The sequence below is a fragment of the Oryctolagus cuniculus genome, chromosome 18 (assembly GCF_964237555.1).
Source record: "Oryctolagus cuniculus chromosome 18, mOryCun1.1, whole genome shotgun sequence".
NCBI classification, from domain to species: Eukaryota; Metazoa; Chordata; class Mammalia; order Lagomorpha; family Leporidae; genus Oryctolagus; species Oryctolagus cuniculus.
The window spans coordinates 66,312,309-66,326,148 of NC_091449.1; the positions used below are offsets into that span (position 1 = coordinate 66,312,309).

At 64.3% G+C, this 13,840-nt stretch overlaps 1 protein-coding gene across 2 annotated transcripts in view; it reads left to right on the top strand.

The window, feature by feature from the left end:
* Nucleotides 1-274: 274 nt before the first annotated feature.
* CRISPLD2 (cysteine rich secretory protein LCCL domain containing 2) overlaps nucleotides 275-13,840 on the top strand; it is a 49,144-nt gene continuing 35,578 nt past the window's right edge. For both annotated transcript variants that reach the window (XM_070061855.1, XM_070061856.1), the window contains exons 1-2: nucleotides 275-413; nucleotides 12,908-13,206. In XM_070061855.1, coding sequence (XP_069917956.1) covers nucleotides 12,967-13,206 — 240 coding nt within the window. In that variant the 5' untranslated portion in view covers nucleotides 275-413; nucleotides 12,908-12,966. The remainder of the gene's footprint in view (nucleotides 414-12,907; nucleotides 13,207-13,840) is intronic.

The window sequence follows — 13,840 nt, forward strand, 5'->3', positions numbered from 1 at the left end:
TCAGCCTAAGAGAGCAGGGATTTGGTCAGTTTGCTAACCCCTGGTGGAAAGCGCTTGGCACCGCCCTGGGCCCATAGCAAGCACTCAATACAGCCGAGGGGCGAGGAACGCGCCCGCCTTGGAGCCGAGCCCTGGGCGCCAGCGGCCAGGCCACCGGAGCCCGGCGGGCCGCCGGAGCCTCCGCCCGCCGGGGGGCCCTGCGGTGGGCGGGGAGAGAGGGCCAGGCCAATCAGCGCCCCCGGCCCCTGCAGGGCGTGGCCTCCGGGTCCCGGGCGGATTACAAGAGGCGGCGAGCGGGGCTCGGGACTCCACTCGGCGTCCGTCGGCGCCCCCGGTCTCCCGCGTGTCGTCGGCTCTTCCCGCCGAACTTGCCCGCTAGCTGCCGGTGAGGCGGCGACTGGAACCCCGCGGAGGTAAGCGTTACTCGAACCCTCCTGCCTCCGAGAGCTCCGTGTGCCACCGCTGCGCCCAGGGCTCGCCCCGCACCTCGGAGCCCTGCCTCGGGGCGCGCCTTATTACAGATGAACACACTGAGGCCCGGGGAGGCTCGGTCGTTCGTCCAGGCCCGGGAGGTGGAGCAGCCGGGATGGGGAGCCAGCGTGAGCGCAGACGCGCGCCCCGGAGGCTGTGCGCGCCCGGGAGGCTGTGCGCTCCTCGGCGTGGGCGTGCGCTGCGGGACTTGCTGGCGTCGGCGGCGCCCCCCGCTTGGCGGTGGGTGTCTGTAGGTGGACGCCAGTGGCACGGGTGACAAAACCTTCCCCTCTAAATGTTAACTTTTGGTATTGGACAGCGTTCCAGTGGGTTCTACCCACGTGTGCCCGGCTGGTGAACAGGGCGGGCGCGCATGCTGCTCCGTGGGGGCCACGCCCCTTTGGGGGTTCCTTTCGTGCACACCTGCAAGGTCAGAGAGCTGGGGTGCGAGGGCCGGGCCGAGCTCCGCCTGCTCCAGCGCCTCGGATGGCTGTGTGCAAGCTGGGGCACCGGAGTTCCTGCTCTTCCGGAGTCTCTGTAGCCAGAGTGGGCGTCAGTGTAACCCGTGCCTGGGGAGGATTGTGCTGGCAGCTGAGGGTCTTGGGCGATCGGCTGCCGCCCCAGCCGGAGAGAGCCAGGGCCAGCTGCCCAGGTGGTACCGTCCAGAGCCGCCTTTTGCCAAGGTTGGGCTGGTGGACAGGCCTGGAGGGAGTCCACCGATGCCTGCTCACGGCCGTACTGCTTGAGGAAGGGTGGCTGCGGCTGAGGGAAGCGGCCAGAACGTGTTCAAGTGCCCAGTGCCCCTTGCAGACAAGAGCGGGTCCGTGTGCTGAGGGTGCCTTCCGCAGCTGAGCTCACCTTCCCCAACTGGGGTGTGCAGCCTGCTGGGTGAGGCAGCGGGAGACTGGGGGGCCTCCAGCAAACAGGCTGAGGGTGCTGGGCCCCTGGTATCGGTTTTCGCCCCTGGTCTGGCTGTTTCCACGCGGGAGAAGGAGCTGTCTGGCTGGTGAGCCCCTGTGGGGCGGGGCTGTGGCTTTTCCTGCAGCAAAGTCCCGCAACGCACCTGGGCACCAGGCGCGCAGGTCCTGTTTCACAGCTGAGGAAGCTGGGGCTTAACGAGGCGAGGGGATTGCCCGAGAGCCCCCCGCTGGCGTGTGCTGCTGTCTCCCCCTCCCCCAGCTTGCTCTGGCTCCGGCCCCGCACTCCGGGCCTCCTTCCCCAGCCTTCTCTGCCCTGCCCGGCTGCACCTGACCCTCACCCAGGGCTGGACGAGGCGCCAAGGAGCGGACGCGCCGGTGGTGAGTGCCGGTTCTTGAGCCCTTTAGGAGCCGAGAGTAGATGCAGTGGAGTGCGCGAGCAGCGCCGGCAGCTGGCGTTCATCTGACGATTGCCACGGGCGGGATCTTTCCCGGGCGTTCGCGGCTGACCTGGCCGGCTGGCTTGGTGAGGTGGGCACTTTTTACAAGGGGGAAACAGGCTTGGGGACAAGAAAGTCGTGCACCCCACCCTGATGCAGCCAGGGGCAGGCAGAGTGGCCCTCCCGGCTGGGCCCCACTCCAGTCCTGGAGGGAGGGCCCTGTTGGTGAGTGACAGCTTCACCGAGTTTGTCCAGCCAGGTGGGTGATTCAACTATATTCCTGTCCTGTCCTTTTTTTTTTTTCTTTGAGACAGAGACAGGGAAATCTCCCCTCTGCTGATTCATTCCCCAAATGCCCAAAATGGCCAAAGCAGGGACCCAGTCCAGGTGTCCCCTGTGACTGTGCCATCGCCACTGCCTCCTGGGGTCTGCCTTAACAGGAGGCTGCAGTCAGGAGCCGGAGCTGGGGCTTGAACCCACACACTCTGGGATGCTGGCATCACCCACTCAAGCAGACACGTGCCCAGCATGGGCACTTTGCCAGGACGCAGGTGCCCCAGGGTGCGGCTCTGCTGACAGGTCCCGGGACCCTGCCTCTGGGATGGAGACAGGACAATGGGCAGGGGTGGGGGCGAGGTAAGAGGAGCATCAGGTCCCTCAAAGCCCCCAGCCTTCATCCCCTGAAAATTCCCGTGGATCTGAGGCCCCTGTAGGGCACGTTTGACAGTGTCTGCGAGTGGGACCCCAAGCACTGACCCTCGGCCTGTGGGAGCTGAACTGTCTCCCTCCTGTCACCAGTGCGGTTTGCTGTGGGGGGGAGGGGCCTCTGCATCTGCCGCTCCACTCTGGACGATTTTTTTTTTTTTTTTTTTTTTGCAAACTCACTCATTTTTGATCAGTCCCAGATGTTACAGCCAGCATCACGCAGGAGCTGGAGGCTTGTTGAGAAGGGAAAATGCTACGCAGGCGCACTTGGATGTCACCCCATGAGCTGGGGAGATGGGCTGGGACCTGGGGACCTGGGGACCTGTGGGGGGTATGCCCTGGTGTGGTTTTCCACGTGCACGCGCCAGGGCGTTGGGTGCATGTGCGGTGTCGTCTGACCGTCCATATGCACAAGCGGCGACTCCCTCCCCTCTGCCCCCAGCATCACTGATCTCCCCACCCCGGGGACTGGCTCGTGCTGGTCACTACCGTCCGACACGAGGCCTTCTGGCCGCTCAGCACCAGGTCTGAGGTTCAGCCACACGGTGGTGAGGATCGGTTCCTTCACGTGGCCGACGAGTACTCCCCTGTGTGGAGGGGCCGCGTTTGGCCTGCCTGCTCTTCCCTCGCTGGGCGTTGGGCCGTCTCTGCACTTGGCTGGGGGAGCAGTTCTGCTCTGAGCGTTTGTGCGCAGGGTTTGCTGCAGGTGCGTGGGTTCGTTCCGCTCGGGTATATGGCTAGAGCAGAGCTGCTGAGGCACCTGTCCCCTCCTCAGGGGCATCTCCTCCTGAGATGGTTGGGGTTCTTTGCCATGGCTGCAGGAACCCTTGCTCCTGGGCGCACTGTGGAGCGCCCCGCCTGGGGTCACGTTGCCCTGGCCGTGCAGCTGGAGTTCTGCTGGACAGAGGCCCCTTTCCAGGCTCCGAGGACAGCGTGGTCCAGCCCGGGGAGATTTATCTTCTGTTGTCTCGAGGGCTGTATCAGCTTAGAGCAAAACCACAGGGTCAGAGGGAAAATAAAAAGTCCTAATGAGGATTATGCAACCTCCGGACTTCCATTTAGAAAGAACATTTTAAATGATGAAATCCCACATTTTCAGTCCCCGTCTCTGGGGCTTAGCCCGCTCCCAGTGCAGAGTGGCTGCGCTCCAGCGGGAAGAACCACGCCTCCGCTCTGCCTGCAGACCGGCGATCCTGGAACGAACCCTGCCCCAGCCCTCGCACAAAGGAAAAACCCCACTGGGCTGTGTCCAGGCCTGAGCGCGAGAACAGGGCTGGCATCTTAGAGCTGCAGGCTGGATAAGAGCCTGAGAACTTGCAGAGCGCCGAGCCAGCGTCTTGTGGGTAGAGCGAGATGGTGGTGGCAGGTGGGGAGCTGGCCGGGGCGCACGGGGCAGAGGCACCGCCTGCATGCCAAGGCCCGGAGGTGGCCGAGGGCCAGGGACCTTTGGAGAGCCGGCCGGACATCGCGAGCACCTGGATCCGGAGGGTCAGGCTTGGGGAGTAAGGACCTGCCAGCAGGTGTGTGGGCTGTGCCCCTCAGTGCACCACATGGGAATAACAGCAGCCTTTGTGTAGCGGCTCCTCTGGCGTGAGCTGTGTTCCCCGGTGACGGAGAACACGCAGAGACGCAGCAAGAAGGGTTCCGACTCTGAGAGCTGACTTTTCACCTCTTGGTCTGTCCTGCTGCCACAGCGTCACTGTCCCTTACACCTCTTGCCCCGACCACACTTTGCAGCTAAGGGCAAGAGCCCCCTGCAGCCACGCCCCTGGCCGGCGTCGGCTGGCACCTGTCGGCGATGCCTTCCGTCCCTGGCGGCAGTGATGGCCATGACCTGCTGAAAACAAGTGCTTGGAACCCTGGGGGCAGTAAAAACACCAATGTGTTCTCGTACAGGTCGTTGGTAGGAAGTTGGGCAAGCTTGGGGGGGAGGGGAGCTGTCAGAGGCTGGGGCGAGCGAGAGCAGCGGCTCTCAAAGTGGCTTCCCTCGGCCGGCAGCAGCAGCCGCCCCTGGGAACTGGACAGAAAGGCGTTTCCAGGCCACCCGGCCCTCCTGAATCAGAGGCTGTGGGGGCGGGGCTGGACCAAGCTTCCAGCGCTGTGACCCTGGGGAGGCTCGAGCTGATGGAGGCGTGTCCTGGGGCCCTGGCGGCTTGGACGCCGTGAGACCACCCCCCTCGGAGGCCTTGAAGCCCCTCCAGAGCCACCCGATGGCAGCTGCGAGTCCTGGGGCTGTGGGGCTGAGCAAGGGTCCCAGGGAGTGCAGCACCTGCCTCCGGCACACACTGGTGCCCTGGGTGCCCCGGTATTGATAGCTCCTCGGGACCACCGCCCCTGCGACAGTGAGCCGGTGCCTCCCGGTCTGGGAGGCGCACCTGGGCGCACGCTCCGTCCCGGCCGCCCCAACACAGCCCCTCTGTGCTCAGCCCAGGGAGGCAGCACCGCTGAAACCACGGCTCGCTCCCAGGACCTGCGAGGCCTGGCTGGCCGGGGACGGAGCGGATATTTCCCATGGGGCTTTGGCTTGGCTGCTCAAAGTGCCCTCTGGGACGTCGGATGAACCGGGCGCTATCTGGGATGTCGCAGGCTCTGCTGGTCCCAGTGGCAGGCCCCCGCCGGCCACGGAGCCTTAGCTGGGCTCCGACAGGACACGTTCAAGTTCAGCTGGAGGGCTCTCTGACCTCCGGCTCTGGGACTCTGCAGGGAGCGTCCTGGGGGTCTCCCTCGCCCCACGGTGATGATCTTGCTGCTCCTGCTCGTGTTTAACCCCTTCTTCACACGGAGGTCTCAAGGGGACTTCAGACTCCAGGAGAGCAGTGCATGGTCATTCGTGTCCCGCGTGGACTTTCACAGCCAGACCAGCTCCTGGGCCCCTTCGGCCCCTCGGCTGCCTGCACCCTGCTCTGGGCTGCCGTTTCCAGACGGCTCGTGGCATGGACGGGCTTTGCGTGGCTTTGAACTTCCCATAAATGGGACGGCGCACGTTTCGTCTCTGGCATCTGGCTGCATTTCGGTGCTGACTCCGTGAGGTCGGTGCCAGTGCAGCCGGAAGGGGTTGCAAAACGTGAATGAGACTCAGCGCAGCGCACTTGGTTTGCCTCTGCTCTGTGGGTGACCTCGGGACTCCTTGGCAGTGTCCTTCAAGGCCCTGCCACTGGGCTTTGGCCACCTCTGTGGCCCCGCTCGGCTCCCCTCCCCCACCCCCAGTCATGCCTGGATCATGCGAGCCACTGAGGTTCTGTCTTAGGGCTTCCTGCCCCCTGCGATTCCCCTTCCTGGAGGGCACAGTGGCCTTGCTGTCCCACTGAGCGGTGCGTTCCTCCCCACTGCTGCCCAGAACTTCCCAGCACCCGATGCCTTTCGGGCTTACCCCAGCCCCTGCGTCTGCCTGCTGCTGTCTCGGTGCGGGTGCTCACCTGCACACCCCCAGGGTCTGCCCTGGGGCGGTTTCCTGCAAAGCAGCATGGGGACTCCATGGCCTGGCTCCTGCCTCCTCCCTGCCGGTGCCACGCTGTCCTGGGGAATCGGGCATTTGGGGCAGGGAGACTGGTCCACGCTGCCAGCCCGGCAGCCCGGAGCAGGGGTGAGCAGAACACGAATTCACCCAGGAGGAGAAGCGGAAGAAGGTTCTGGCTCCGCGCCATGGAGGAAACCCAGGGCTCACACGGAGGTCAGGAAACGGGCGCAGAGGGGCCAGGGGCCTCTCCACAGCTCCTCCAGTGGAGGTGGGATCAGAACCCACGTTCTGCCCCCTCAGCCGCCCCGCAGTGCCACTGGGGGCGATCACTCTGCTCCTTTGGGGGCAGAGTCCCTGCTGGGCCCGCTGTCCGCAGGGAAGTCCCCACACATGTATGGGAAAGGAGAGCAGACCCAGAGTGTGGGATCTCCGGTCGCTTCTGGCCTGCCCTGGCTTGCAGAGAGAGCGTCTGGCTTGCAGTTTGTGCAAAGTGGACGAGGACGCGTTTGCTGAGGGATTGTTCTCTTCCCATCCAGGACGCTGGGTATGGTGGCCACAGCTGCTGCGGCAGCCTGGGCTCGTTGGGCAGGTGCACCGTGCCTTGCATCCTGTGCGCTTGGTGTCTGCTGAGGGGACGGAAGGTTCCAGGTGTCTGGATCTGCTGCTGTCGCTGTCAGGTCGAGGGCACTGTGGCCGCCCCCGCTCAGGGAACCCCACGCAATGCGGAGCTGCAAGTGGAGGACAGCTGTGCCCCCGCCCCCAGGCCTGGCCCTGCTCCTGGGAGGGGTTGGAGGGGAGAGCCGGTGCGGGAGGGGCGCCCGGGCCTGCTGGTGCTCCGGTGCCTGTCCACACGGCGTCCTGCCCAGCTCCGGGATGGGCTGGGGGTGTCCCTCCCGCCGGCCGTGGCCTCATTCCTGGAATTGCTGCGTGGTTTGTGGGGATGGCTCATTTGTGGTTGGCCTCTTGCTCAGAGTTCCAGTTCGTTTTTGTGAGTTCTGGGGAACAGCAGAGCCTGGGGAACCCTGGCCTGGGGGTCAGCTGCTGTCCGTGGGAGTGGCTGTGACATGGGGCAGTAGGTCGGAGACGGCCTGGCGTTGCGGACAGTGGCTGCCAGCCCAGCCGGGACTGCTCAGCGGCTGGAGCGCAGTGAGTGAGCCGGCGTTGTCCTCGGGCGTCAGTGTGACCGTGAGCAAGTTGCTAGTCTTTCTCAAGCCTCAATCTTCTCATCTGTAAAATGGGTCTAATAATGACAATGACCCCATCAGCTTAGGAAGAGGAGAAAATGGGAGGAGTCGCCTGCATTGGCTGGTTTCTTGTTTTTCGTTTACTATTTATTCCTTTATTTGAAAGGCAAAGTGACAAACACAGCGAGAGGTCTTCCAGCCACTGGCGCACTCCCCAAAAGGCCACAACAGCCAGGGCTGGGCCAGGCAGAAGCCAGGAGCCCCACCAGGTCTCCCACGTGGGTGGCAGGGACCCAAGTACTAGAGCTGTCACCTGCTGCTTCCAGGGTGCACGCCGGCAGGCAGCGGAAGCCAGGAGCCCCACCAGGTCTCCCGGGGTGGCAGGGCCTGTGCTCGGGCAGGGCTCTAACCCCCAGAGCCCCAGACTGTGGGGCCAGGAGCGTGGACGTCGGGTCCGTCGACGGCAGTGTGGGAGGGGTGGTCCAGTGGCAGCTGGTTGGGTCGCTGGGGCCGCGCCCTCGGGACCGGTGCTGGGAGAGGGCTGTGTAGAAGCCTGAGTCGGCCCAGCCGCTCTCCCTCCCTGGCCGCACGGTCTTCGCTCCGCCTGACCTGCCGTTGCCATCCAGTGCCCTCGCCACGTGCTTGGTCTCGGACTTGAGCCTCCAGAAGTGGACAGAACACCTCTTCTCTATATTGCAATATATTTTTAAAAAACAAAATAAACCCTGTTGTGTCAGGGTTTTTTGTTACTATAGTTTTTAAAAAATAGTTATTTTTTTAAAAGTTTTTAAAAGTTTATTAATTTTATTTATTTGAAAGAGGCAGAGAGCGCTCCCTTTCAGTGTTTCACTCCAATAGCCAGGACTGGGCCAGGCTGAAACCAGAGCCGGGAACTCCACCCGGGGAGCCGAGCACTTGAGCTGTCACCTGCTGCCCCCGGGGTGTGCACCGGCAGGGAGCTGGAGCAGAAGCAGAGCCAGGACCTGAGCCCAGGGCCTGTGATACAGGAAGCTGGCGTCCTAACTGCTACACCAGGATTTTTTATTTTTTTTAATCTGAAAGGCAGAATTACAGGAAGATACACAGCGAGCACGATGCTCCATCTGCTGGTTCACTCCCCAAATGGCCACAACAGCCAAACCAAAGCCAGGAGCCAGGAGCTTCCTCTAGGTCTCCCCCGCGGGTGCAGGGGCCCAAGGACTTGGGCCATCCTCCACTGCTTTCCCAGGCCACAGCAGGGAGCTGGATTGTAAGTGGAACAGCCGGGACTTGAACCAGTGGCCATGTGAGATGCAGGTGCCACAGGCTGTGGCTTTACCCGCTACACCACAGCACCGACCCGACCCCAGGGCTTTCAGATACTTCGCAGGGAAAGCCGCTTCCCCCTGCGTCTTCTCTCCAGCTCTAGAACTGCAGCCGGCGCATCTGTGGCCCGGCTGGTGTTGGCATCGTTACCATGGCAGCCAGTGCTGGCCAAGCACACATGTCCGTGACCCTGGTCACTCCTTCCAGCCTCCGGGCCTGCCTTTCACCCCTTCTTACCTTAGAGATGTAAAGACCGGGGCCCAGAGGAGCTAAGTGCCGAGGCCACGGCAGGCAGGGGGCAGGGGCAGGACCGGACCCACCCGGCTCTCTGGGCTGCGCTCACTCAGCCCTTATACGGCTCCCTGGCCTGTCCTGGCCTGGGGGCAGGGGGCGCACACTCATTCCATGGATACTTGCTGACCGCTGGCTTGTCAGTCGTGAATCAGGCTCCAGGTCTGCGGCTGGAAGAGGCTTCCAGGAAGCGGCAACCCCTGCGCTGCTCTCCGGAGTGGGGATGACTGTGCAGCGTGGGCAGGGCTGGGGCAGGCCAGGGTCACGGGACGGGCGCTGGGAACAGCATGTGCGGAAGCCGAGGGCTCGGCCCAGACACGGAGCTGACGCCCGCCAGGCTCAGCCTGAGATCCGTGTTTCTGGCAGACTTAGCTAAACACCCTTGAGAGCGGCTGGACGAGGTGATGCAACCGACCCAACCACGAGCCCGGGCGTGGAGACCCTGCTGGGAACGGGGCAGGGGTCTGCCGGTCCCTTGGCCGGGGTGGCGGGGGCGGTCGGAGGGCTAATACAGTCTCCCAGAGTGAGACTGTGCACACGAGGGCAAGCTTGGGTTCCGGGTGCCCTCCCTCATCAGCCACGCCACCTCTCATCTGCCAGTTAGTGCCTTCTGGACTCAGTCTCGGGGGCTGTAAAATGGGCATGCAGACAGCTCCCTCCCGGCAGGTGCAGACGTGTGTGAGCGCCACACCACGCCGTGGAACTGTGTCCCCGCGGCTGTGCCGTGCCAGGCGTGGGCCTTGGCCGTGCGTCCTGGACTCGAGAGCTTTCTTTGGTCGCCTGCCAGCCTCGGTCACGCCCCGGCGTCTGGTGTGTTTGCAAGAGGCCCTGCAGCCTTATCTTGCGTGTGGGCTTAGGGCTTGGTTTTGCAACTCTGGCCAAAGAGAGCAGAGGCTTCCAGGAAGCCTGTGTCTGTCTGTCGTGCAGCCCGCGGAGGCCGCCTCGGGTGAGCTGGGAGGCCAGGAGAGCGAGCAGGGGGCCTCCCTAAGGGGTCTCGTGGCTGGCGACCCCTGGGCGAATCGGGGAGAAGTGCTGTGCGGGGGTGGGGGTGGGGCACGGGAGCATCCCTCGTGCCGGGGTCAGAGGTCAGCTGATGGTCTCACAGGCGGGGAGGTGAGGTGGTCGATCAAGGTGAGGGCGGGCTGGTTTCTCGGGGCCTCTGCCCCGGCTTGTGGACGCCGACTTCTCCCCTGGGGGCCTGCGTCCTCACCTGCTCTCCATCTCAACCCCATCCTGCTGGGTTAGGGCCCAGCCCCAGGACACCTGAACCCCGTGACCTCTTAAAGGTCACCGTGTGAGGTGCCGGGGCCTGTGCTGGCTCTGAGTGTGGTGCCGCTTTTCGGCTTAAAGTCGTCGGTGTCCTCCGCAGGGGCTGTGCCGCTGTGGCCTTGTCGCTTCGCCCCCCACTCCCACTGCCAGGGCCCCTGGGCTCCCGCCGGGCCAGACCACTTTGAGACCCAGTCCCTGGCGCGCTGCCCGGCTCCGTGCTGTGCGGGGTTGGCCACGGGCAGGTGTGCGTCGGCCTGGCCAGCGACTGTGGCGGGTGCAGAAAGGCACCTGGAGAGGCCACTCATCTCCTGCTTGTGCCCACGCCCGCGGGGAGCTCCCTCTGAGTCCCTGCCCCTCCTGGCTCCACGGCCCACTCGAGAGACCGTGCATTGTCCCTGCAGGCTGCTGGGAAGGCCCGGCTCTGGCCGCGGGTGTCCCTGTAATGCCTTGATGCTGCACGGGGAGCAGGGGCCTGGGAGCACCCGGGGATGAGTACGTGTTCGGGAGGATGCAGCCGAGCCAGCCATCATTTATCTTTAATGTTTTTAAAGGTTTATTTTTCTTAATTTAAAAGGCAGAGTGACAGAGAAGGAGAGATGCAGAGAGAAATCTCCCATCTCCTGGTTCACTGTGACAGCTGGGGCGGAGTCAGCTCCATCCGGGTCTCCCACGTGGGTGCAGGGCCCAGCACTTGGGCCGTCCTCTGCTGCTTTCCCAGGTGCATTAGCAGGGAGCTGGATCAGAAGTGGAGCCGCCGGGGCTTGAACCGGCGCCCACGTGGCGGGCTTTCCCCGCCGCACCACAACACCAGCCCTGCACTGTGTGTGCATGTGCCGGCCTTTTGTTCGATTTCACCCAGAGTTTTGAAGACAATAGAAACGGCCAGGGGCTGCCCCTGCGGATGGCCCCCGGGTCACGGTGCGCAGTTCCTGCTCCCGGGCCTGGCCCCTCAGTGAGCACGCGTCCGCCTGCCCTCCTATTCGCTTGAGATTTGAAGCTGAAAATAAGCTCTGAGAGGCGAAGACTCCCGGACTCCCCTCCCCACTTCTGTTCCTCCCCCCGTGAACTTGGTCTGAATTTAGTCCTGGTTTAATCACAGCCCCAGTCTACACGCGTGTACACAGACACACAGAACACACACCCGTGTCTGTGTGGCGTAGACAAAAGTCTCCACGAATGAGAGAAGTAGGGTCCTGGGTCTCCGTCGTCATTGGCATGACATCCACGCCTGCCTCCTGGCGCACCGAGGTTTGCATCTTTCGGGCCGCAGTGGAGTCACGGAGCCGCTTCTGCTTCGTGGGCTTGGGGCAGATTGAGCCTTCGCCTGACGTCAGGAGGGACACCCGGTGATGTCAGCGCCTGTCCTCCGATCTCAGCCTGACGTCCTGCTGCTCGGGCTGGCCCTGCGCACTGGGAATGTGCATATATGGCCGTGAGCCTGGCCTGCAGCGGGGGGGCTTGGGAATGTCTGTGTTCCTGCTTTGAGGCCCTGGCGGAGAGGGCCCACAGGTCCCCCCCCCCCCCCCGAGCCGGGCTGTGCCCCGGAGGCCGCCTTCTGAGGGGGGAGCCGTGTCCAGCTCGCCGCGGAGGGGCCGAGGGGGGCCGTTATTCTCGGGCGCAGAGGGGCCTGGAGTGTTGCCAGGGTGCGGGTGGGAACCATGGCGTTCCCATAGCCTGGCTGGGGCTGGCCCGCTGCCCGGGATGCCTGTCTTGACGTCTGTCCGCGTCTGGTCCCCGAGGACGGCCTCCTGCAGCCAGAGCCAGCTTGGCAAGCGAAGCTGTGTGGGCAAAGACCCAGGGACGTCTCCCCGAGGACCCAGCCCCTCGAGGCTCCAGGAGGGGCAGCTTGGTGGCAGGGCCGCAGCCCTCCCGTGCAGCCCGAGGGCCCTCACTGTGGCCCCTGGGCCTCCTGCACTGTGTCAGCCCCACCCCGCTGTGTGGGACTGTAGGTTTCCTCCGCTGCCCACCCACCCAGTGCCAGCTCCCCGAGGTGGCGGGGGACAGCGTCCTCTCTGTCTTGGATCCAGAGCAAAACGGATACTCCGTGCCAAGCACGTTGGGTAAACTGAGTCTCACTTCGCAGGACCTGGGAGGTTTGCTCTTAACCTTGGTCCGTGGCGTGCCCCTCGGGGATGTGAGTGACTTCAGCAGTGCCTTTGGGGGGAGGGGGGCGTAGAAGTCAATCAGGCCACAGACCCAGCTGAGCCCCGAGTGGGGGAAAGGCCCACCCAGTGAGAAGTTGGGTGCTGAGGGCGCGAGGCGAGGGGAGACCACTCCAGGAGAGCCCGTTGGAAGCCCCTGGCCCAACTCCTGCTCCGCTTCGTGTCCATGGGCCCTGACCCCCGATCCGCTTTCTGTCCATGGGCCCTGACCCCTGATCCACTTCCTGTCCGTGGGTCCTGACCCCTGATCCGCTTTGTGTCCATGGGCCCTGACCCCTGATCCACTTCCTGTCCGTGGGTCCTGACCCCTGATCCGCTTTGTGTCCATGGGCCCTGACCCCGATCCACTTCCTGTCTGTGAGTCCTGACCCCTGATCCGCTTCGTGTCCGTGGGCTTCGTGTCCGTGGGCCCTGACCCCTGATCCACTTCTGTCGTGGGCCCTGACCCCTGATCCACTTCCTGTCGTGGGCCCTGACCCCTGATCCACTTCTGTCGTGGGCCCTGACCCCTGATCCACTTCCTGTCGTGGGCTCTGACCCCCAGCTCCGCTTCCCACCTCTGTCCTGACGTTGGGCGTCTGTGCGCCACAGTGTCGGTGTCCACGTCTCCGAAAGGGGGGGTTTTGCCTGCCTCTTCCCTGCTCTGGCCAGGCCATGGTGGCCGCACACCCACTCTCCCTCCTCCCGCCGCCTCTCCTCCTTCCAGGGCTCTCGCACCCGCCTCTGCTTCAGGAGCCCGGAAGCCCGGTGTTGCTGCAGGGAGCCATGCGCCGCGTCCCGCCCGGCGTCCTGCCCTTGGGGCTGGTGTTGCTGGCCTGGGGGGCCCAAGGCCTTTTCCTGCCCAACGCCACCCACTGGGAGCAGCTGCTCGCCAAGTACCGGCAGGATGCGCCCCATGCCCGCGCGCGCAGGGCCATCTCCAGGGCCGACCGCGAGGAGATCCTGATGCTGCACAACAAGCTCCGTGGCCAGGTGCAGCCGGCGGCCTCCAACATGGAGTACATGGTGAGGGCGGAGCCGGGCGGGGGTGGAGCCGGGCGGGGGGTGGAGCCGGGCGGGGGCGGGGGGCGGAGCCGGGCTGGGGGCGGGCTCGGGGCTCTGGGCTGAGAGACATCCCCTTGGTTCGCTTGCTCGCTCTCTTGGAAGATACGTTTGAAAGAGAGGCAGATCTTCCACTCTCTGGCTCACTCCCCCAGGGCTGGGCCAGGTGCAAGCCAGGAGCCTGGAGCTGCAGCCGGGTCTCCCGGGTGACTGGCAGGGCCCAGTTGGCCAGAGTCCGCTGGTCGGGAAGCAAAGCGGCTGGGACCGGAACCCGTGCCTGACGGGGGTGCCGGGGTGCCGGCGTCCCAGGCTGCGGCTGAACCCACCGCGCCTCTTGGCTTTCTGTCCTTTTTTTTTTTCATTTATTTATTTGAAAGGCAGAGTTACAGAGGCAGAGGCAGAGAGAGAGAGAGAGAGAGAGGCAGAGAGAAAGGTGCTCCATCCGCTGGTTCGTTCCCCAAATGGCCACATGGCCGAAGCTGAGCCGAAGCCAGGAGCTGGGAGCTTCTTCTGTGTCCCCCAAGAGGGTGCAGGGGCCCAAGCACTTGGGCCATTTTCCACTGCCCTCCCAGGCCACAGCAGGGAGCTAGAACAGAAG